Here is a 21447-nt window from a genome sequence, read left to right as displayed (position 1 = left end):
TGTGGTTAATCGCCCTTGTTCCCTGCATATCCACAGTTTGGAGAAGCCCCGTGCGCGCCCTGTGCTTCCACGTGCACATGGTGAGGATGTTTGCCATTTCAGCACCAGCTCACTACAACCCCAAGAGATCTGACTACAGAAAGATCAGGGGGGTGGACGTGGAGGCTGGGACTTCGGTGGGCACAGACTGGGCAGTCAGAGTGGCGCTTCATGCCTCTTTGATTGTGGGCACTCGGGTGAGGAGGGGAATGCTGCAGTGTCGTGCAGGCAGTCCTAGAAATGTCTCACGCCCATGCACAGACAGGCCAACGGGCTGACCCTCAGGATATTCCCTCAAGACCTCAGTTTGTCGAAGGCTTCTGGGAGCCGACCCAGTAGATGGTAAGTCACGTGGGGTCTGGTGTTGGCCTTGGGCTCTGAGCCTCCACTTCCACCTCTGGGTAAAATAAAGGAAGAGAGAGGGAGAGAGATTCCGGCTACAGAGGGTATTTTCTGCACCTTGACAGGCAGGATCTTGATAAGGGCCGCATGTGCCAACCGCCAGCTCTGTGAGATGGCTGCTATGGCTCATATCCCCACTTCTCAGTTGAAGAAACCGAGGCAGAGAGTGGGAATGTGTGTTGCACACAGCAGAGCCCGGGACTTGACTGCAGGTCACAGGCCCAGCTCGTCCCTCTGCCCCCATGCTCTGCCACTCGTGTTCTAGTCTGCAGTGTGAAGGCTGGGTGATGCCAGGCCTGGCTTCCTGCGCATGGCAGTCCCACAGGACGTGGAGGAAGTAGAGGTGGACGTCCCCGGGTGGGAGGAGGGAGACCAACATCAAGAAAGGTGGCCCCTCTGTGCTCATTCAGATTTCACCCGGGCCTCAGCGTTGGCCAAGCCCTGTTGTTACCAAAGTCACCAACACAGGAGCCTTTATATCCCCGCTGCCCTGGTGAGAAGTGATCCTGATAACAGGTTGGAGGAGACCAGATGGGACTTCTTGTTTCTGCAGCGTCAGTGGGCAAGTGCCCACCTGTTCTAGTCCCTCAGTTGGAAAGAGGATTTGCTGTTACCTAAGGCCGTGTGTGTGTGATGCCCTCCCATCGTGGGACACGTCCACATGGCCGGGACACGTGGTGGGCTGGGGCCCAGGTTTCTCCCTGTGGCCCTCAGCAGAGCGAGCCCTGTCTTGACCTCAGGCCTCCCCCCTAGGGCTGTTAGTGGTCTCTTTTCATGGGAACAAAAAAGACCAAAAATTGTAAGTTGGAATGGACGTACAATGTGTAAATCCCTGCACAGCACTGTGGAAGTCCACAGCCTCCGTCTCTCCTCCCAGCCTCAGGTCATGGTTCAGAAGGATTTAACAACACAGGCTTTTTTTTTTTTTTTTTAAAGTTCATTTATATATTTAAGCTCTGTACCCAACTTGGGGCTTTAAGTCATGATTCCAAGATCAAGAGCCAGTCAGGTCTCCTAACAATACAATTTAAGTATGATCATCTCAGAACTTTGTAGCCTTGGCTTCACTTCATGCATTTTCTGTTACTCAGTGAGGGGCTAGGACATATCTTCTTGGCACCCAGAGGTGTGTGGGATTCTTCTAGGAGAGTTGGGCAAGGTGGACCTCATGAGGCTGCCCCAAGCCTCAGCTCTACCAGGAGAGGAGTCTGTTGTACCAGGCTCAGGAAACTGAGGCAGTGGGATGCTGTAGTCTCCTCACCTCCACGGTCTGGCAGCCATCTGCCATGTGGAATGTGCACAGACATGACATCTCCCTCACTCCCCACCTGCCAGCAGTTTGAGACCCATCTTCCATTTCTGGAACCTCACAAGTCCTACAAGGAGGGGAGATGTGGTGGGGAGAGGTGTCCTGCAGCAAGTGGCTCTCCGAGACCCTTGGGGTGCAAGTCCACTGAAGTAGGCCTCCAGGTGTCCCGGAGGCTTGTGAGCCACTGTCCACCTCTGCTCTACTCATCCCCTTGTCTCTGGTGCACACTCTGGCCTTGTTCCCACCCACCTTCTCTCAGACTCACCGCCATGAGGGGCCCCTGGTTAGGTTCAGGCTTGGTCTACACAGTTGTGAAATGCAGACAAATCCCCCAGTCTACCTGATTCAGAGCTTTCTGGGGAAATCCATTGATTCAGGAGCAAAGGCATCTGTCAAACAGCTAGTGGGCACTTGGCGAGTCATATACGACCTTGAAGATTAAAAACAGAAACGTTTCACTTTGAGAGAACGGGAGACAGGCTTGGGAGCAGGCTCTGCACTGACAGCAGTGAGCCTGACGCAGGGCTGGAACTCACAATTCATGAGTTTAGGACCTCAGCCAAAGTCAAACACAACTGCCTGAGCAACCTAGGCAGCCCTAACCTTTTCTGCATCTTGAACTGATGTTCCTGGAGCAGTGTCCCACCTAATTCCTCTTGTCCCCTTAATCTGAGCCTGTTCCCTGACCCATCTCCCCACCAGTCTCCTTCCCACCTGTGTGGTGGCTCCTGCTATCGCTCACTTCCTCCACCCTCCTCAGATCCACACCTCCCAATACCCAGGACTGGTCAGTGGCTCCCATCTAGATCCTCTGGAAACAACTGTGATCATCTGCCTTCCCTTGTTTCTTGGTCCTTACATTGCCCTCTTCCAAACAAGTGTGTTCATGTTGGGCACTATCCTGCCAGGCTGACACCTCTGCTTTTAACCCTGTGACTGTAAAAGTTTCCCTGGCTTTCTGGGGCAAGGTGGGCTAAACAAACCCACCTTACTTGGTTCTTACTTACTTACCCAGTGAATTCAGAGAGGAGTCTTTAGTACATAAACCTACAAATATGAGGATGGAGTAGGAGGTGTCAGGAAATGGCTTTCTGAAGCTACAATCATGGGAATGGCTGAGCTTTCACTGATTTAGTGAAAGCCACATACAAAGTTGGCACTGGGAGAAGTGGAGCATGGTCCCTTCAGGCTTATGCTGTAGAACTATAGAGGACTTGAAAACAGCAGCTCAAGCCCTGAGCCCACTTGGATATACATCACAGTTCTTCCTGACCACTAGCCTAAACCTAACAGCTCCCACAATGACCCAGGTGCCACTTGCAGTATCTGAGCTCTCATGGCCTCTGTCATCTCAGTTTTCACATGCACACGTGCCCCAGCCTACAACACCCAGAACAGTCAGGCATGATTCCTGCCATGGAGAGAACACAGCCCACTTCACTGAGAATTAATGTGTTATTCCCATTCTACAGTTCTACAGCTCTTAACATCCCTGGGCAGCACCTAAATCCCCTGACATGGGTGGGATGTACTAACCAGAGGTTCAGTGCCCTCAAACTCCTATCTGCATTTATCCTAAGTCCCAAAGAAGCACTTCCAGTTCAGACAGTGAGGATTACACTCCCCTAGGCTTTGCCACTCATGACTCTTGCTTTCCCTTGGCCTATAGTCCATAGTTTCCATAATGATCAAGTAACATATAAAGCCCCCAACACAGTGTGCACTACTCTTGTGGAACTAGCAAAGGCATGCACATGTCTACAGTGCCCAAAGGGCTCTTCTGGCCCCTAAGACACTGGGGTTTCATTCAGAGGGCTCTGGGCCTGCTCCACATCCTTTTTGCAGGTGTACTCTGCCAGGGATGCTCTTTCCAGTTACTTGCTCACATTTCTTGGCTTAGCCTGATGTCCTTGTCATATCACCATGATAGCAATTCTTACATCCTCTAGACCATATACATATCTGCTTGGCCTGAGGCCAGCCTCATCTCTCAACCCTGGAATGGCTACAAGGCTGCTAGCTCCTCTCACACTTCTGGCCTTGCCCAGACAGGCCATTCTTTGAGATTGTCAAGATCCTTAGGGAAGTAGGGGGAACCCTGAAGTAAGGTCTCTGAAGGGCAGTAAGGCCTTAATTTCTCATTTGCATCTCCATCCACTGTTGGTGAGGAAGAATTTCTTCTGCCCTTCGAGGTCTCTCTGGCTTGTCTAAGAATCAAATTGACATGAGACATGTTAACAGGAGAAAATCTAATTTGGTATATATAGAGAATGCACACAGCCATAAACTTCCAAAGACAGGCAAAATGAGGTGTATATTATACTGCACAGAGAAAGGTGTAGGGGTCCATGACTTCAATAGGAAGAAATGCAATTTAAAGGAAAATGAAAGGTGTGCCTGGGCGGCTTAGTTGGTTGAGTGTGTGACTCTTGATTTTGGCTCAGGTCACAATTCCACGGTCCTTGATTCAGTGCTCTGCACTGAGCACACATTGCGCTCTGCACTGACAGTGGAGTCCACTTGAGATTCTCTCTCCCTCTGCCCCTCTCCCCTGCTCACACACACTCTCTCCCTCTCTAAAATAAAAAATTTAAAGGAAGACAAAAAAGAGTGAATATTTGGGTGGGGGGAGCATGCAGAAACAGGACACAGGAATTTGATTAAAGAGGCCTTCCTAGGTTCCTCCCTATTAGAATGTAGTTATCTGTGGTGATAGCTCTCTTAGAGCAGATCCTCTATCTAAATCCTTTTAGGCAGTTGTGGGAGAGAGAGAAAGAACTCCTGAATCTGCTGGGTTTTTATTGCTTTTAACACGAAGTCATCTTTATGCCAAAGTGGCTCATCTTGGGGCTGCCTGCCCTTGGCCCTGCACACACAGACATGTGTGTACACAACCAAGTTTATTCTCACTCCACTACTTGGCCCACTGTCATCTTACTCTCTTCAACTGGGGTTATGGCCAGGCTGCAATTCATAACTCTCAGCAGGTTTGGGGTGGAGAGGATTCTGCCAATGTGAGTGGTATTCTGCATTGGGCACAGCCACTTCAGATGTCTTGGGGACAAGTCAGATGGTCAGAGTCTCCAGGTTCCGTTGCACACAGCCTTGTATATGTCCGCTGTCAGGGGCCGGAAGGCCTTGGCCTGGTTGTCCAACACGAACAAGGGGTCAGCAATGATGCCTACATTGAAGCCCTCACGCACCAACCGGGACTTCACCAGTTTGAACGTGCCGGTGATCTCCAGGGCGTCCTGCAGGGGCGGTAAGCATAATCCCAACTCTGAGATTCTGGCTAAGACCTCCCACCCGCCAACTTCCGACCCTGAGCTCACTTGGATGCGGATGAAATGGGGTGTAGCATAGGCAGGGAGCCAAGTCCGGACGTGCTGGTACATCTTCTGACCATCGAAGCTCTGGCCTGGAGCCAGCTGCACGGCAGCCATCCCCACCTTGCCCTCACAACCTGAGAAGCACAACAGTCACTCTCCACTCACCCACCTTATGGTGCCCATCGCTGGCCCACTTCCTTGGCCCGTCTCTGCTCATTGGCTGTGCCCCAGCAGCTCCCCCACATTTAAAATCTGGATAACACCCACAAAGCTGTTGGAGGTTTAATGAGTCAAATCCTCCACACCTGGTACAGAGACACCGTAGACGTTCACCTCCTGCAGGAAGTCCACAAGTGACAAAACGCCCTCCACCTCCCGGGTGGACACGTTCTCACCTTTCCATCTGTGGGATTGAAGCCAGTGATTGTGACCACAGCTCTGGCAAAGAGGAGGCCCCGCCTCTTGCCCGCAAGCCCCTCCTCCTGCCCGAAAGCTCCTCCTCCTCCTCCCACAAGAACTGATTGCCGGCTCTGCCCAATCCCGGCCCCTTCAGGATCGAGAAACCACGCCCCTCTGGAATCCGGAAATCCCGCCTCTTCGGCCTGGCTCCCTTAAAGGATCAGGAAGCCTCGGCCGTCCGCCCTCCCAGCCCCCTGGGGACCCGACCGGAAGGTGTCCCCTAGGCGGTCACGAAAGTAAAGGAAGCCTTCTCGGTCCATGGCCAGCACGTCTCCGGTGTTGAAGTAAACGTCGCCCCTGCGCCGCACATTCCGCACCAACTTCCGTTCCGACAGCTCTCGTGCCCCGCGGTAGCCCAGGAAAGGGTGGTGGCCTACTATCTGGGTTAACAGGAGCCCCGCCTCTCCTGGAGGTAGAAGTAGGAATTAGGGCATTAACAATGGTAAAGAACCTTAGGAGCCCACCGGCCCCCAGGCAGGAGGTTTCCAGCCACGGTGGACTCCATCATAGAGATCCTGCCAGAGAAGAGACAGAAGAAAGAGACCTGCAGATACAGAGGGAGACCTTGGGATGCCTAGAAAAAGGATAACAAGCAGGGCACCCGGCTGGCTCAGTCAGTGGAACATGCTGTTCTTGATCTCAGGGTGGTTAGTTCCAGCCCCATGTTGGATATAGAGATTACATGAGATGAGATGACATATAAAATCTTAAAAAAGAAAAAGGATAACAAGGGATAGAGGAGGGACAGAGACAAATGGTGCTGGGAAGAAAGAGATGTAGCCAGGACTGTGCAAGGCCCAGGAGAGAAGACCCGAGAAGATACTGACAAGAGATTGATGCCTGCAAGGACATGACCTCCACTGAGAACTCAAGAGAACAACTCAAATAGACACTCAGAAACCCAGCAGAGCGAGAAACTGAGGCAGGGTAGCTGGGCAGAGCTGAGGGGCAGAGTGTCCCAGGCAGGGGTCAGACAGGACGAGGGGAGGTTCTGGGTGAGATGGTAGACACCACCACTGGGCACTGAACTCAAGGCGTTGGGCAGCTTGTTCCAGCCAAGAAGCATATGATCCCCACCCTTTCCACACCCAGGGAAGGCTTCCTGTCTCTCGTACCTAGTCCCACAGGAACGCAGAATCCCCGATTGTCTCTGACAGGCTCCTCAGCCTCTGTGTCAAATTGTACAAGCTCAAAAGGGGACAGCATCTGAGTGGGGGGGAGGGGGGGAGGTCAGTAGTGGTCCTGTAGGCACAGCCTCAATCAGGGCCACTGTCCAACCCAACCCACTCGAAGCAAACAGCTCATCTTGCCCAGGGCCCCACAGCGCCCTGGATAGTTGACGAAGCCAATGTTGCCTTCCGTGGAGCCATAGGTTTCCAAGATCCGAATGGGGCCAAAGCGCTGCTGAAAGGACTCCCACACATCTGCCCGGAGTCCATTGCCCATTGCCAAGCGGATTGTATGTGTCCGGTCCTCTGGTCGCTGCAGGGATATCCCAAGAAGGATGAAGAGGAAGTTACCTCAGGTGTGCCCAGGAACCTATAAACACTGTCTTTCCATCTTTACCTGGGACGTGATTGGAGGGTCTATACCTAGGGGATCTACCAAGGTTTTCTTACTTGGAGTTTGTACTTGGAGGGTTACCTGCAGAGGTTACCTGTGGGGGAAGTTACCTAGAAGCCTTACCCGGAGGGATACCTAGGGGTGACTGCAGGGCTTATCCAGGTCCTTACCTAGGGGAGATATCTGGGATTTTGTACAGGGGTAGTACCTGGAACTTTTACCTGGGGAGAGGTTATCTGGAGGGGTTACTTAGGGGCCTTTTCCTGGAGGTAATTGGGGAGTGACTTGAAGCCTCACCTTGGGGAGATACCTGGGGGCCTTATGTGGAGCATTTTACCTGAGATCCATACCTCATTCCTGTATAACACCCCCTGTTCTAGGCACTTTAGATATGTTTTATTCTCACAAATATTCCCTTTGAGTTATTATCCCCATTTTCCAAATGAGGACATTGAGGCTGAGAAAGGTAAAGTCACCCACCCAAGGTAGCACTGCTGATCATCAGAGGAGCCATGATTGGAAACTTTGTGTGGGATTCATCATCTGTGTCTGCTGCCTCGGGAGTTTTACATAAGGGACCTTGCTTGAGTCCTGTATGTGATTCTACCTGAAACCTTTACCTGGTATGACATCTGGGATTTCATACCCGAGGTGTTCACCATGGAGCCCTAATCTTAGCACCTCACCTGTGGAGTGTTACACAGGTATCGCAGAACTTCGCCTACATACAGGATCACAGTCACACCATGCTGCCGACAGTCATCCCAGAAGCAGGAAGTAGAGAACTTGGGGGCCAGGACACAGGTTGCTCCTGAGAGGGAAGATAAAAAGGGCCTCAGGTCATGCTTCCATGCCACTGTCGTAAGCTGCTTTGATCACATGACTATGGCCCTCTGAAGCACAGGTTTTGAGGCCATCTGTGCGTCCCTGGCGTGGCCAGGACTGCCTTCATGAGAAGAGCATATATTGGGCATGGGTTTGAATCCTATCTTCAGAATGTATACCAAGCTCAATGCTTGGTACAAAGTGAGCACTGCTAAGTGAGGGCTATGGACATTAACCATTACTGATTATGATAAATGTTTTATGAATGTCTAGCTGGGCAAATGGATAGATGGATAGGTGGCAGCATAGATGGATTGGTGGGTGAAGGGATGGATGGGTGAGGAGGTTGGTTAGTAGATGGATGTTTGAGTTGGTGGAAGGATGTTTTGCAGGATGGACACATGGATTAGTAAATTTTAGGGCCACTACATTCACTTCGGCAAAGTGATCCCTCCTTAGCTGATCACCTTCTCTGCTCCTGGCTTTGTGGAAGGCATTCTCCTTACCTCAACCCCAATCCTCAACAAAATTGTGGAAACTAAATATTACCATCGCTGCACCCAAAGGGACAATTGCTTATGTGCTTGGTGAGGTAGTGAGTGTGTGTCTTCTTTGAAGCTGTATTTTTGACAAGGAGGTAAAATACAATGCCTTTTCTGTGAAAATGGATGCCAGTCCTCAAAAGTGACAACTTTGTTTACAACACCTAATGAAATTCCTGATTCAGGAAAGGTCTTCAAGAGCCAGTAAAACTAGGGGAAAGGTTGATAAGGAGTTTTCCAAGTAAAGCTCCCCAGTGTATAACGTATGGAGGTTGTACACCTGAAACTAACATAACATTGTGTCAACTCTCAGTCAATTAATCATCTCCCCTATTTTTCTTAGCTCTCTAAGGGAGGATAATAGTTATTAGCTGCCCTCAATGTGACGTATTAGGAAGTACAATGCACCCCCACCAAGTTTCTTGTCAACAACAATTCAACCGAATCTAATAATTGAACTGACTCTAACATCTCTAGAGAGAATTTCCAGGGGATGGGAACCTAAGTGGCTCAGTTTGTTAACAGTCCAACTCTTGATTTTGACTCAGGTCTTGATCCCCAATTTTGTGAGTTTAAATCCACATCGGGCTCTGCGCTGGCCGTGCAGAGCCTGCTTGGCATTCTCTCTCCCCTCTCTCTGCCCCTGTCCACTAATGTTGTCTTTGTCTCTCTCAAAATTAATTAATTAATTAATTAAACTTTTAAAAAATGCAGGGGAAAGAGGAACAGATAACAAACAAGTACAGTGAGGGGACTTTAACTGTAAAAAGACAATTAGACAATTTGGAAAATTTGAAGATGACCTGTGCATCAGACGATAGTAGAGTTACTGGTAATTTTTTTCAGGTGTGATATCACTACTATGACAGGTTGGTTTTTTGTTTATTTTTTAACTTTTATTTATTTTTTAAAGACAGAGTGAAAGCAGGGGAAGGGCAGAGAGAGAGGAAGACAGAATCCGAAACAGGCTACAGGCTCTGAGCTGTCAGCACAGAGCCCAACATGGGGTTTGAACCCATGAACCATGAGATCATGACCTGAGCCAAAGTCAGACACTTAGCTGACTGAGCCACAACAGGCATCTCTATGGTGACAGTTTTTTAAGTCATTATATATATTTAAGTAATATATACCTATATGTATTTAAATGTAAGAGACACTTACAAGCAAAAAGATACAGGATCTAGAATTTGTTCTGAAATAATCCAGAAATGAAGAGGGGAATTACATGTGAAATAAAACTGGCAACGTGTTAACAGTTGTCAAGGTGGATGAGGATATGAGACATCATCAAGCTATTTTCTCTACTTTTGCTTTACTGTGTATATTTGAAAGCAAAATGCTGATGGTGGCTGAAGCTGGGTGGTAGGTACATGAGGGTCATGTAGAAATATCTACAAATTTGTATGTGTTTCAAAATTTTTATAAAAACTTGAAAAGAAAATATTGGCGAGGTCCCAGTCTGAATTGTTAATCAGGTGTCCAGGAAGATAGCCCAGTGGAATTCTTGATGAATATGTAACCTTCACTGACTATCCTAGCATTCATACCTCATCATCACCTTGGGACCACTGCAAAGCCACTAGGAACTATCTAAGTGGCCAAGTTTCTGTCCAAGTAGCCTTGGGGCCTGCTATTGTGTGTCCCTTGTCAAAGGTGAGAACCTCAATGCTGGGTAACCTGTGGGTTCTTGTCACCCTGAAAGCCCCACCCTGATATTGAGTCTGGAGGTCCCATGGACTGGAGGAGTCTTCAGAAAAGGTCTTACCAAGCTCCAGGCAGCCAAGGATTCCAAGGATAAGCCCCATCACATGGTACAGAGGCAAGACTGTGTAGACCACGTCATCAGCTGTGACCCCACCCAGGGACAGCATCTTGCACATCTGTAGCAGTCGATTCTGTGTGACAATGGCTGGCTTTGGGAGCCCTGGGGAATAGAGTGGGAAGCATGGGTGACGAGAGGACAGTACAGGAGGGCCAGCACACAGGAGTGGGTCTTTGTGGTCAGGTCTGCAGTGAGGGACTTGAGGTTCTTAGAAGGTGGTCAAGTATGAGGATCTGAGGGTGGACTCAGGGAAGAAAAATTGGTTTTGGGATCCAGAGGGTGAATTCCAAATTTAGTGGTTGTTTACTGGGCAGAAGCAGGAATCTGGTGCTGACCATTCAGTTCACACTGGGGGGTCAGAGTTCAGGCCAGATGTCACAATCAAAGGGCAGGATGGGTTTCGAGGTCAAGTTTGAGGCACATGTCAACCTTGGGGTCCAAACAGCATAAGAGTTCAGAGGTCAGGGCTAGAGTTGCTAGGCACCCTCACCAGTTGTCCCTGAGGTGTAGATAAACAGGGCAGGGCTTTTCGATGTGACCCATGCACGTAGGTCAGCGGGCACGGGGTCGGTGGGTGCAACGTCAAGTGCAGCCCCCAGAGCCCCTACTCCTGGGGTTGGGGAGGAGTGGCTGAGGTAGTAGCATCGGATGTTCTCTGCCTGTAGCTTGGGAAGGATCTCTTCCAGATTCTCCTGGAGGTCTGCAGGGATCAGAAGAAAAGCTGGGGAAAGGCCCATATCTGACATCTAGAGGGGAGACCCCCCAAAAAAGAGGGGAGACCCAAGACCCAATGATAGGGGAGAAGAGCCTACTGCAAGCAACACAGAAAGCAGCCCCCAGAGAAAAACTTTTGCATTCTTATGTAAAGAGCCCCATAATTAGTATTTGTTGACAAAAAGGATGGAAACACACATGGTGAAGAAAAAACTCTGGTGCCTTCAAAATTACTTACCAGCAATGAAGTTTTAACTCTAATTGCCTGTGAGGGTGGGTGGGTAGCAAGGAGCTCCTTACCCAGCCCCCACCAGGACCCTCTAAACAGCAGTCCTCCAAGCCTGTCCCCTTCCCTGTCCCCCTCTGTCCTCTACTAGCCTGCGAAGTCCTCACCTGGGTCCACCACCAGCAACCGAGCCCCAGAGCTCAGCACCGAGTGTACCAGGGGCATCCCCCGGCCATGCGGATTAATCCAGGCGACAGGGCAGCCCAGCTTGGCCAGCCCCAGCCACAAACACAGGGCCGGAATGGTCTGGGAGGCCAGCACCAGGAGGGCGGCAGGCTCCCCAGCAAGCAAGCCTGTGAGGCCGCCCAGCTCGGCTTTCAGGGCCCACACGGCCTGGCATGCCCTGTCGTCCAGCTCCCTGAAGGTGACTGAGCGGGCCCCCGGACCCTTCCACACCAAGGGCGCGCGGTCCGGCTGTGCTCGTGCTCGCCGCTCAAAGGTATCCACAAAGGTGTCCAGCGGCTGGCGGCTCATGCGTGCCCTGATGTTCAGCCCCAGATGGAGGATCTTGAAGATGTAGGTCACGTCTGCAGGCAGCCAGCGCAGCCCTGGGGGCGGCCGTGCGGGTAACACAGCCAGTGTGAGTGCCGCGGCTGCCAGACTCAGCCAGTGGGGCATCCAGGGCCAGAGCCAGGGCCGCGCCAGCATGGCCAGGCTGAGCAGCACACAGAAGATAGAGTCTCCCAGGAGCCAGCGCAGTGCCAGGGCCACAGCAGCGGGCCATGCGGACTGTCCCAGGCCGAGCAGCAGTAACACTAAAAAGGCCAGTTGCAGCCAGATGCCCATTGCACCTGCTCCCTTCTCAGAGAAGCGTCCACAGAATGCTAATAACTTCAGAGATCTTCTGCTTGGCTTTGATCACTGACTCTTTAGCCCCGCCCCCTAGCAGTAGCCCATAAGCTGTTGAGCGTGACTTCGGGCCCTCCGGACTTTACCCCTAGCCATTTTGGACCTGTTTGTTTCACTGTGCCTACCTCTTCCTAGGTTCATGGCAGGCACCGGGTAAATACTTGAACGAACAAATCCTGTCCCTGAATTCAAACCCAGTTCTGATCGCCCCATCCCCACCTATGTGCTGGGCTCTATGACACTGTGCCTCACCAACCCTGGCATCGTCCCCAGCATTGGGTTTCAGGAGGCTGAACTCCCCCTTCCCCCTGGGAACATGGGCAGAGCAGTTGATGAATGGTTGGACGGGAAAGCCTTAACCCTTCACTTCTGGAAGGCGGTCATAGAGAAGGAGTTCAGAGAGGTGTTGCCGTTGACCCAGGAGCCTACAGGTCAGGCTGGAGCACCACCCTCCAACTCAAACCCTCGATCCTTAAGACAGGATGCCCAGGGTCAGGCACTGCCAATGCTCTGTCATAAGAAGAGTGGCCACTTTCTTGGCTGCCAGCTGAACTGATGCAGACTTGTGACACTGCTTCACTACCAGGTAGGTGTCAATATCTTTAGCTCCCCAGTGGGCAGCCCAATGGTCCTGGATGCTGCTCCCACCTCCTGCCTGGCACTTCAGAAGTTACTGGCCAGGGTAGGTATCCTGGGGCTCAGATCCCCACATGGCAGAATAACCCCAAAGACTCTCTGGACCCCTCAAAAATAAGGTGCACAACCATCATGGCCATCAGAATGGGGGAGGGGGAGCCTGAAGTCCAAAGGACCTTGAGATGGGGGTGTGTGAAGATCTAGGGGGAGGGGCCTCAAATCTGCAACTCAGCAGCAGATTCTGAGGGCTTTCCACATGTAGCCTCCCTCTCCCAGACCCAACACAGAGCTGGCCTACCCCTATCCCCACAGCACCAAGGGCTCTAGAAGAGTCAAGCACCAGTCATACGTGCATCCCACTCCTCCCTGAAATGGCCAAGCCTATGGTCCTGTCTCTGCTCAGGGAGCCCAGGAAACGGCAGCAGTGTTGCCCAGGGCTGAGGGCACTGAGTCCTGATGCCCACAGCCAGTCTGTGACGGAGAGAAACGCACCAGTCTGGGAGCTCACAGCTTCCGGGTTTGGGACCCATGGCCCACAGTCCTTTATTAGAGAGCAGGAGTCCCGAGGCCCGATCCCAGTCCATGATGGATCCACTGAGCCCCCTTAGACACCAGATTGAGGGAGGGGTAGTTCAGGGCGGGGAGCTAGGGTTCATCCCCAGCTTGACATTGGCGCAGAAAGGAACAGCTCCAGAGCCCACACTCACGCAAGGAGCTGGAGCCAGAAGTCTTGAGCCTGGCGCACGGGTCTGAGCGCTCAGTTTAGGCTGGAGACGATCCCGTTCTCAGGGATGGTCAGGTCTCTGACCAACGCCATCCCCAGCCCGCCACTATCAGGACGGTCCGTGTATGAGGGAGGAGGGTGGTAAGGCGGGCGGAAGCCCTGGCTAGGTCTGGAGAGAAGGTGGTAGCAGAGGGCGGGCCTGCGCTCTGGGAAAAGCGTGGTTTGGTGGTGGGATCGTGGTCAAGGCGTCTAGGCAGGTGTGCAGCGGCTTTGGCAGGGATGTTACCAGTCCCGCAGTGGTTGTGGCCTAGTTCCACAGGAGGTCCCGGCCCGGAAGAGTGGCCCACCGCGCGGAGGCGTGGTCAATCCGCGGTGGGCGTGACCAGGCCCAGGCCTGGATCAAGGCGCAGGGTGCGCGGCCAGGTGACGCTCCAGCAGCGCGCGGTGTGAGAAGACCTTGCCGCAGGCGGGGCAAGGCGCGCGTTCCGGCCGATGCGTGCGCATGTGTACGTTGAGTGAGCTCTTCTGCGTGAAGCGCTTGGCGCAAACAGCGCACTGGAAGGCGCGCACGCCTGTGTGCGTGACCATATGCTTCAGCAGGTAGTCGCGCAGCGAGAAAGATCGCCAGCACACGGCGCATTGGTGGGGCTTCTCCCCTGTGGGCGACAGGGCATGCCGCGCACGTATGTCAGCTGGGAAGGAGCCCTGGGGAGCCTTTGCTAGGCAGGGACTCCCCTCTCCTCCCAAACTGCCCATCAACTCTGAATCCCCCTCTCCATTAGGGACACCCCTTCCACTCCCAGACCTTCCGGCCCAACAGGGAACCGCCCCCACCCCTCACCCCCAGTCACGACCCAGTGTGTCTCCCCACTCAGCTGGGATGCTGCTTTCCCGGACCCTTACCTTCGCACCAGGATACCACCGTCAAGGGCCCTCAGCTCTAACAGGTATCCTCCCAACAGGGAATCCTGCCGGTCTGGGACAAAGTTGCCCGTCGGGACTGACCGCTGAGGTTTCCCCCACCTCCAGGGACCTCCCCTCCCCCCACTCCTGCCATGGATCAAATTCTGTACTTTGATCGCTGGCCACCATTCTGGTAACAGTCGGGCAAGGCCCAGCACACTTAAACTGTGAGGGGCGTGTGCATGCCTGCCCCGTTCCTGCTGGAAGCCCTGTTGCCCAGAACTCTTGTCTGTTGGCAGCTATAATATACCTGGGGTGCCGGAGCAGGCTGCCCCCTTCACCCTGATCGGAGAAGGGGGAGGCAGTCTGTGTTGGCCCCTAGAATCATCAGATATTAACAAAGTAAAAAAAAAAAAACACAAAACAGAACACCCACGTATCTCGGCGACAAAGGGCTGCAGGGCAGTGCCTGGGCAGCGAGTTCCCCCAGATCAGGCCTCGCACCTGGCTAAGGCCACATAAAACTGGCAAGTCTTGGCTGGTACTACCTCGGGGCCCCTGACAGCTCTCCACAGGCTATTCCTATATGCTCTCTCCTTCAACCCCTAGGCAGCCAGGTAGGAATTTAAAACTGTAAATCACATCTCGCTCACTCCCCACCTCAGGTCACTGCTGCCTTCTCTAACATTCACAGTGAAATCCCGAGTTCCTGGCCCGCAGAACTCCTCACTCCACTCCCACAGGGGTTCCAGCCCAATCTTCGCTTCTCCTAACAACGTCCAGCGCGGGCCTGCAAGCGGTCTCTGGCATTCCATACCCTTGTCCTCCACCGGAGCCTCCAGGGAGCACCTTGCACATCCTGTGACTCGCCCAGGACCTGCCAGTCACCACCTCAGCCCCTAGCTCCACAGTCTCCATGGCACCTCTCTACCTCTCCCTGAGCCACTGTGGAGCCACCTCCCAGACACGCCGAGGGTTTAGGGGACCTCTCAGCTCAGTCTTCGAGGAACTCCCCTTCCCTCCCTCTGCAGCTGTGGGGTCCCCACACTGCAGCCCCATCTCCCTCCTCAGGCTCGATCAGGCCACCTCTCTGCCAAGTCTGAAGGCTAGGCTAGCAAACTCCCTCTCCCCTCCCATCCGGTCCGAGTCCCAGGACCCACTGACAGCTGGGGAGACCTGGGGGGCTCCCTGCACCACTGCTCCCCAGCCTGGCCCATTTCCCTGCCGAGGCTCCACTGCTCCCGTCCATCCCAAGCTCCATCGTGGGGACTGAAATCTCCACTGCCAGCTTTCCAAAAGCTCTGGGCAACTCCTGCTCCTTAACCTAGCCTTAGGATTCCCCCTGCGCGAATGAATCAAAGTCGGGCTAGGCAGGAGAGCCTGCTTCTCCGTGTGGATGGGGTTTCCCCTCTTCCCCCACGGGCTGCACTTGGGGCTGTTTCCAGGCTCCCCTGGGGCCCGGAAAGAGCAACAGAACTGCACGAGTGCCTCCATCCCACTTGCCTAGTGCCCAGTCCCCCCTCAGGCTTGAACTTCCAATGACCGAAGGGCTCAGAGACCCATCCTGGCTCACCCGAATGGATGAACATGTGCTTGGTGTAGTTTTTCCGCGAGCTGAACGTCTTTCGGCAGTGACTGCACTCATAGGCAGGCGGCTCGGACCCCGGGGCTCTGGCAGGGGCGGCCGAGGGGGCCACGGCGGGAGCGGTGGGCGGGGCTGGGGCCTCCCCGGGAGGAGCGCTAGGGGCCGCATCTGGCTGGAGGGCGGGATAGAAGGCCGAAGGGAGCGCAGGAGTAGGCCCCGAGGGCGCGGGAGGAGGTTGCGCAGGTGGCCCAGGGGCACCCAAATGAAAGGGGAAAAGTGAGACAGGTGGCCCTGGGGTCTTCACGCCTGGGGCGCGGGATCCAGACAGGACACAGTCAGGCGGGGCCGGGGTCTCAGCGGGACAGGCTTCTGCGGCAGTGCCATCTTCATCTTGCCAAGCAGAGACGTAGCTCTCGGGGAACACGTCCTCGGCTGCCGAAGCGCCGCGAAGGAAGTCCCTGCTGCCGCCTCCATAGTCAGAGAGGCCGGCGGGTGCAGGCGGCTCCTCGCACACGTTGTCCGGGGCGCCGGTGAGGAAGCCGGCAGCGCAGTCTGGGAAGGAAGGGGGCGCCTGGCCCTCTCCTGGGCCGCCGCCTTCGCCATCCTCGCCGTCGGTCTCATCATCGGTCTCCTCCTCGCCGCCATCACCGCCGTCGTCTGTGGCCGCAGGGAGGGCGGGGTCGACGTCCGACCCCTCCGCCTTGGTGGGCATAGTGGGTGCTGGCAGCTGTAAGCGCGCCGGCTGGCGCTGCTTGCGGCTATGTGCGGCACCGGGGTGGCCCGGAGGGCGCGCGGCCAGCAAGTGGCGCAGGCGGTGGCGTAGCTGCGCAGGTGCAAGAGGTGGGGGCACGGGCGTGGGCAGGGGCGCGGGCGCGCCCGGGACGGGGGCGCGGGTTCGGGCGATGATCTGCGTGCACTCGTCTATGACCGTCTGGATGCGCAGCACCGACGCTGCCGTGAGCACCTGCAGCGCTTCGCCTTGTGCCACTACAAGCGAGCCGCTGTAGAGAAACTCGACGAGCTGGCGCACTGTTTGCGCCGGCACCACTGGCGGCACGCGGATCTCAGAGTTGCCGAGGAGCAGCTTGTCTTGAAAGAAGGGCGAGCCGGCAGCCAACACGCAGCGGTGGGCACGCAGCGAAGCCTCACGGATCCGCACGGTCACGTCGCAGAAGTGACCACCCAGCCGCTGCCCGTTGAGGGTCTCGAGCAGCGAGCGGGAGAAGTTCTGCAGGTGTATGTGGTGCACCGCCTCTGCCGCAGCCATCTGCACCGGATTGGGGGGTGGGGGGGGGACGGAGGTCAGCCGGGGACGCCCCTCACTTCTTCATTGCCCCTGTCCCTTGAACCCTTATTGCAAGACAAGGCCAGTGGACGCACCACAACCCCAGCCCTTTCCAACAGCCCCCTCGCAGCCCTGTTCCCGTATACAGGACTCCCCCCAACTCCCACCCCTAGACTCCAGGACCTCTGTAGCTCCACCTAGGAAACTCCCAGCACACCCCTGGGAGAAGGTTGGGAAGACCAAATGTACGCCTCTCTCCCAGTCTTGCTTACTGCCCAGTGGAGGGTCCAGAGCTCAGCTTTCCCTATATTGGCTCAAACTCTACTCACCCCAACTCCAGTATCCATAAGGCTTCCACATGTCCCCCTTCCAGGGGGCAGCTCTGTGGAGAAGAGGGCAGGGATGCCCATCCAGAACTGGCTGTCACACCATACCCACTCCCCATCAGGCTGGCTGTGATTCCTCCCACTCTCGGCTTCTTTTTGATCTCCCTTTGCTACATCCTCCAACCTTGGAGCATTCAAGACCCTGTGGAGACCAAGGTCTGTTGCTTCGGAACTGGGTTACGTTAACTAGTATATACAGAGGTCTTTCCAGGGGCAGGGTGGCACAACCTGCCTCCTGGGCTGTGTGGTTCAGGGTGTGTATGGCCAAAGGGTTGAGAGTAGGTTGGGGATTAGCCTGGCAGATGCCTCACAAGAGAAAAATAGCATGGTCTCTGTCAGACCTCCACACAGCAGGTAGGGAGGTGCCCCCTGCAGCCCGGTGCATCTTGGAATTTTGATATAGCCTGGAGGGCACAAGGTGAGGGTGTGGCATAGAGAGGGGGCTTGTGTGGACTTTGAAGGGTGTGTGATTGGGAAGGCAAAGGTGGAACAGCAGTGGCCTCCAGGTCAGCATGCCTGAGCAACCCGGATGATTCTTGTCAAAACTTTTAGCCTCCTAATCCCAGCATTGCCCACGCTCAGGCACCAGAAAGGGGAGGGGATACCGCTCCCCAGGGGACTCCGGGAATCTGAGAAGCTTTGCTACTTCACCCATCAAATAGGCACCATGCTCACTAGGCTCAGGCCCCCGCTACCCATCAAACAAAGATGGGATACCTGGCTCATCCTGTACCCAGGCCACATACAACTCCAGCCTGGGGGGGGGGGGACAGTCGGGACAAGGTCACACCCTGACACTCACTCTCTCCACCAGCCTAGCTCAGACGGGGTCACACAGCCCTGGAGTGTGGCCTCTCTTGGCCTTCCGGTTCTAATGGGGTCTCAGACTCATCCCCTCGGGGTCCTCATACCCAAACCACCTTTCTTCTTCTGGCGCCAGGCTCCTCCCTTTCTTGCATGTTCCATATCTCACCCTCAGATCACTTCGCACACCTCCACTGCTCCGGTACCAGCGGCCGAGGCTGATGGAGTCATCTCCTTGCGTTCCCCTCCTCCCGGTCTATTTCCCCACGCGACAGCCAGAGGGAGCCTGTTCAGACCTGACATATCGGGATCCTCCTCTGCTCAGAGCCCTCCATGGCGATGCATTAATTCTTGGCAATTCCTCAACGAAGCCAAGTCTTTGCACATATCGTTATCTATGCCACAGCACCCTTCCCCGTCTTTATTCACCCACCGTCTAAAGACCTTCAAATCTGTGCCTGGGTGATTGGGGCAGAAACCTGCGCATCAACACGTACGGCTTGAAGCCTGCCTCTTCCGACGCACCGCCACCCTGCTCCCGGTCTGTGATCTCTCAGTCCAGATACAGCAGGGTCTTCTTGGCGCCTCAGAACAAAGGCCCACCCTCCCGGGTATGGCGCCGCGTCCTCGCTGCCACGCCTTTGCCCACGCCATGCACTTTGCTCCAAGCGCCCTTTCCCATACTCTGCTTCTTCGCTCGTGCCCTATCCTGACCCCAGAGCCCCCTCTCTGATCCGCTCGGGCTGCACCCGCTCCAGACCCCGCCAACCTGTATTTCCCGCCTCCGCGCCTTGCCAGAGCCATGCCCCCATCCTGCAGCGCCCCCTCACGTCCACCGCGTGCGCTCCACACCCAGCGCCTGCGCCCTCCCCTGGGCACGCCCTGGCCTGCCCGCCGGCGCGGCAGCAGGGGGATGCCCGCCCGACCCCACCTCCGGCTCCTTCTCAGGCACCAGGCCGGGACGTGGCCTTCTCCCGCTCACCACCGCCAAGGCCGCACTTTCAGGTTGAGACGCCGGCGGAACCGAAGTCCGCAGCTCCTGCGGTGCCGGGAAGCGCTAGGTCGGAGCACGTTTCCGGCGTTTCTATGGAGATCAGCCGCCGCTCCGCGCCGGTAAGTATTGAACTTCCTGCTCTCGACAGAGTCGCGAATGAAGTGGCGGAGGCTCGCGCTCCGGGGCAGCGAGGAATGTCTGGGCCAGGGCACGCTTCCGGTGTCGCCCTAGAGACTGGGACGCGCCGGGGCCTGCGCCGTTAACCAGCGGGCCACGCCCTCCTGCGTTCCCCGCTGTGCTGAAGCTGCTGCAAGGCGACAAAGGCTGGGAAGGCGGTCTGAAGCCCTAGGTGGGTTTCGACTGGTTTAGACTCCACTGCCACCCCAGGTGGCGGCCTTCTCCCCAGAGCACGAGTGGAGGCAGGAGTAGGGCTCACCGCTGGTCCATCGGACTCCAGCTCTGCGTGGAGTGCAGAAGAGATATTCCTGCAGCCTAACCCCAGGCTCGCCCGCGGCTACGAGTGGAATGAGGGACCCGACACCACCCCAGGCCCTGGCTCCCACCTTCCACCCATTCTGTCCTCAAGCCTGTGTCCTAGGTAGAAGGTGGAGGCAACCTGTCTCTTGACCCCTACCTCCTCACACACAGCGGGCCCACCTGCCCTAGGGCGAGTAGTGAACGAATAAATAAATGGATATTGAACTGAACGCCTTCTGCGCTCAGAGCTCTGGGATACACCTCAGAATAAAAGGAAGAGGGTGAGATGGGTAGTACATCTGCCAGGACCGTGGTGTCCAGCCAAACTCCAAAGATCAAAAGTCACTTTAGGGGACAGAATGTGTGGGAAGAGCTGTGTGGGCAGAGGAAGCAGACTTGGTCTGCAAAGACCCTGCGATGGGGCCCGCTACCCAGGACACCTATGAACCAGGCTGGGTGGTGAGCCTGGGGTGGTGGGCTGGCCTAGCCTTATGCTTTGGTCCTCGGGGCTAAAGGCAAGCAGGAGGACATAAAGGTCAGCAGATTTCCCTGAGACCTCAGTGGACCCCATGTCTTATGCAGCAGGTGTGGAGTCCAGCATGGGGGGAGCGGTGCTGACTCAGCCTCCAGTAAGGGCACAAGATCAGAGTACCTGCCTGCCACCTTGGTCAGCTGCTGGGCAGCTGTGTTGTAGATGTGTTGAAGATCAGGGATGGAACCACTGTCCTCACTAGCAGCCTATCCTGTGGCCCATGCCCTGAGGAACCTTGTTGAAACCCAAGTCTAGGGGCATCTGGGTGGCTCAGTTGGCTGAGTGTCCGACTTCTGCTTAAGTCAGGATCCACAGTTCATGAGTTCTAGCCCTGCGTCAGGCTCTGTGCTGACAGCTCAGAGCCTGGAGCCTGCTTCGGATTCTGTGTCTCCCTCTCTCTCTGCCCATCTCCTGCTCATGCTATCTCTCTATCTCTCTCACACACAAAATAAACAAACATACGGAAGGAAGGAAGGGAGGGAGGGAAGGAGGGAGGGAGGGAGGGAGGAAGGAAGGAAGGAAGGAAGGAAGGAAGGAAGGAAGGAAGGAAGGAAGGAGAAAGAAGGAAAAGCCCAAGTCTAATCACCCCTTATAATGACCTGCCCAACCCACTGGGTCTGCTCCATCCAACCTCGGTAGCCTCTCTCCAATCCTGTCACACGGCTCATTCCTCACGCCCTTGGTTATGCCTACCTCAAGGATGATCTGTGCTCTTCCCTCCTTTTGTAGCACTTTCTCATATAGCTTGACTGCTGCTACATCCTCCAGGGACTCGCCCTGACTTCAAGGCTTCCCATCTTTTGTCGCAGGACATGTTAGGGTGGGGATCATCCGTATCCTTCTGCAGACGGCTGCTGCTACTACCGCCTGAACGGGAATGGATGGGCTAATGGCAGACTCACCCTGCCATGGGCCTGATTCCACAGGATTCTGGGACATTGTAAGTCATCTCCTGTCCGGGAGGCGGGGGGGGGGGGGG

General features: G+C 55.0%; 2 protein-coding genes and 1 long non-coding RNA gene across 7 annotated transcripts; 1 reads left to right on the top strand and 2 right to left on the bottom strand.

Moving 5' to 3' along the window:
- Positions 1 to 4633: 4633 nt before the first annotated feature.
- On the bottom strand, positions 4634 to 12098 carry SLC27A5 (solute carrier family 27 member 5). Its single transcript, XM_039225244.1, has 10 exons — positions 11401 to 12098; positions 10784 to 10993; positions 10237 to 10395; positions 7788 to 7912; positions 6826 to 7020; positions 6654 to 6744; positions 5746 to 5944; positions 5385 to 5482; positions 5083 to 5213; positions 4634 to 5001 (listed from the first exon to the last, which is right to left on the bottom strand). Exons 1-10 carry the CDS (start codon positions 12077 to 12079, stop codon positions 4825 to 4827), a joined length of 2064 nt encoding a protein of 687 aa, XP_039081175.1. The 5' UTR covers positions 12080 to 12098; the 3' UTR covers positions 4634 to 4824.
- Positions 12099 to 13289: 1191 nt separating this feature from the next.
- On the bottom strand, positions 13290 to 19495 carry ZBTB45 (zinc finger and BTB domain containing 45). Of its 5 annotated transcripts, none has more exons than XM_039225237.1 (4): positions 19397 to 19495; positions 15979 to 17257; positions 14406 to 14478; positions 13290 to 14158 (listed from the first exon to the last, which is right to left on the bottom strand). In XM_039225237.1, the coding sequence occupies exons 2-4, from the start codon at positions 17255 to 17257 to the stop codon at positions 13810 to 13812; spliced, it is 1701 nt and encodes a 566-aa protein (XP_039081168.1). In that variant the 5' UTR covers positions 19397 to 19495; the 3' UTR covers positions 13290 to 13809. The 5 variants fall into 5 exon arrangements, with proteins under 5 accessions (XP_039081168.1, XP_039081169.1, XP_039081170.1 ...); XM_039225238.1 differs by lacking the exon at positions 19397 to 19495 and adding an exon at positions 19235 to 19383; XM_039225239.1 differs by lacking the exon at positions 19397 to 19495 and adding an exon at positions 18963 to 19224.
- A 17-nt stretch (positions 19496 to 19512) lies between these two features.
- Positions 19513 to 20161, top strand: LOC120227090. Its single transcript, XR_005527172.1, has 2 exons — positions 19513 to 19578; positions 19847 to 20161. It is a non-coding gene; the product is annotated as an uncharacterized LOC120227090 (long non-coding RNA).
- The last annotated feature ends 1286 nt before the right edge of the window (positions 20162 to 21447 follow it).

This window comes from Hyaena hyaena, unplaced genomic scaffold (genome assembly GCF_003009895.1).
Source record: "Hyaena hyaena isolate Hyena2069 unplaced genomic scaffold, ASM300989v1 scaffold_2015, whole genome shotgun sequence".
Taxonomy (NCBI): Eukaryota; Metazoa; Chordata; class Mammalia; order Carnivora; family Hyaenidae; genus Hyaena; species Hyaena hyaena.
Note: the sequence above shows the minus strand (reverse complement) of the source record. Positions and strands in the feature narration are given on the sequence as shown.

Bases quoted from the DNA above. Each gene is read 5' to 3' on its own strand.
- ZBTB45 (XM_039225236.1), bottom strand. From the start codon at position 17,685: ATGGGCATCCCTGCCCTCTTCTCCACAGAGCTGCCCCCTGGAAGGGGG. The intron at 14,479-15,978 runs GTGAGCCAGGAT...ACTTTGTCCCAG, and splicing joins GCACATGTTCATCCATTCGG to ACCGGCAGGATTCCCTGTTG. The intron at 14,159-14,405 runs GTAAGGGTCCGG...TGTCGCCCACAG, and splicing joins GGTGGTATCCTGGTGCGAAG to GGGAGAAGCCCCACCAATGC.
- SLC27A5 (XM_039225244.1), bottom strand. From the start codon at position 12,079: ATGGGCATCTGGCTGCAACTGGCCTTTTTAGTGTTACTGCTGCTCGGC. The intron at 10,396-10,783 runs GTGAGGGTGCCT...TCTATTCCCCAG, and splicing joins CTACACCTCAGGGACAACTG to GGCTCCCAAAGCCAGCCATT. The intron at 5,483-5,745 runs GTCGGGTCCCCA...TCAATCCCACAG, and splicing joins CGCCTAGGGGACACCTTCCG to ATGGAAAGGTGAGAACGTGT.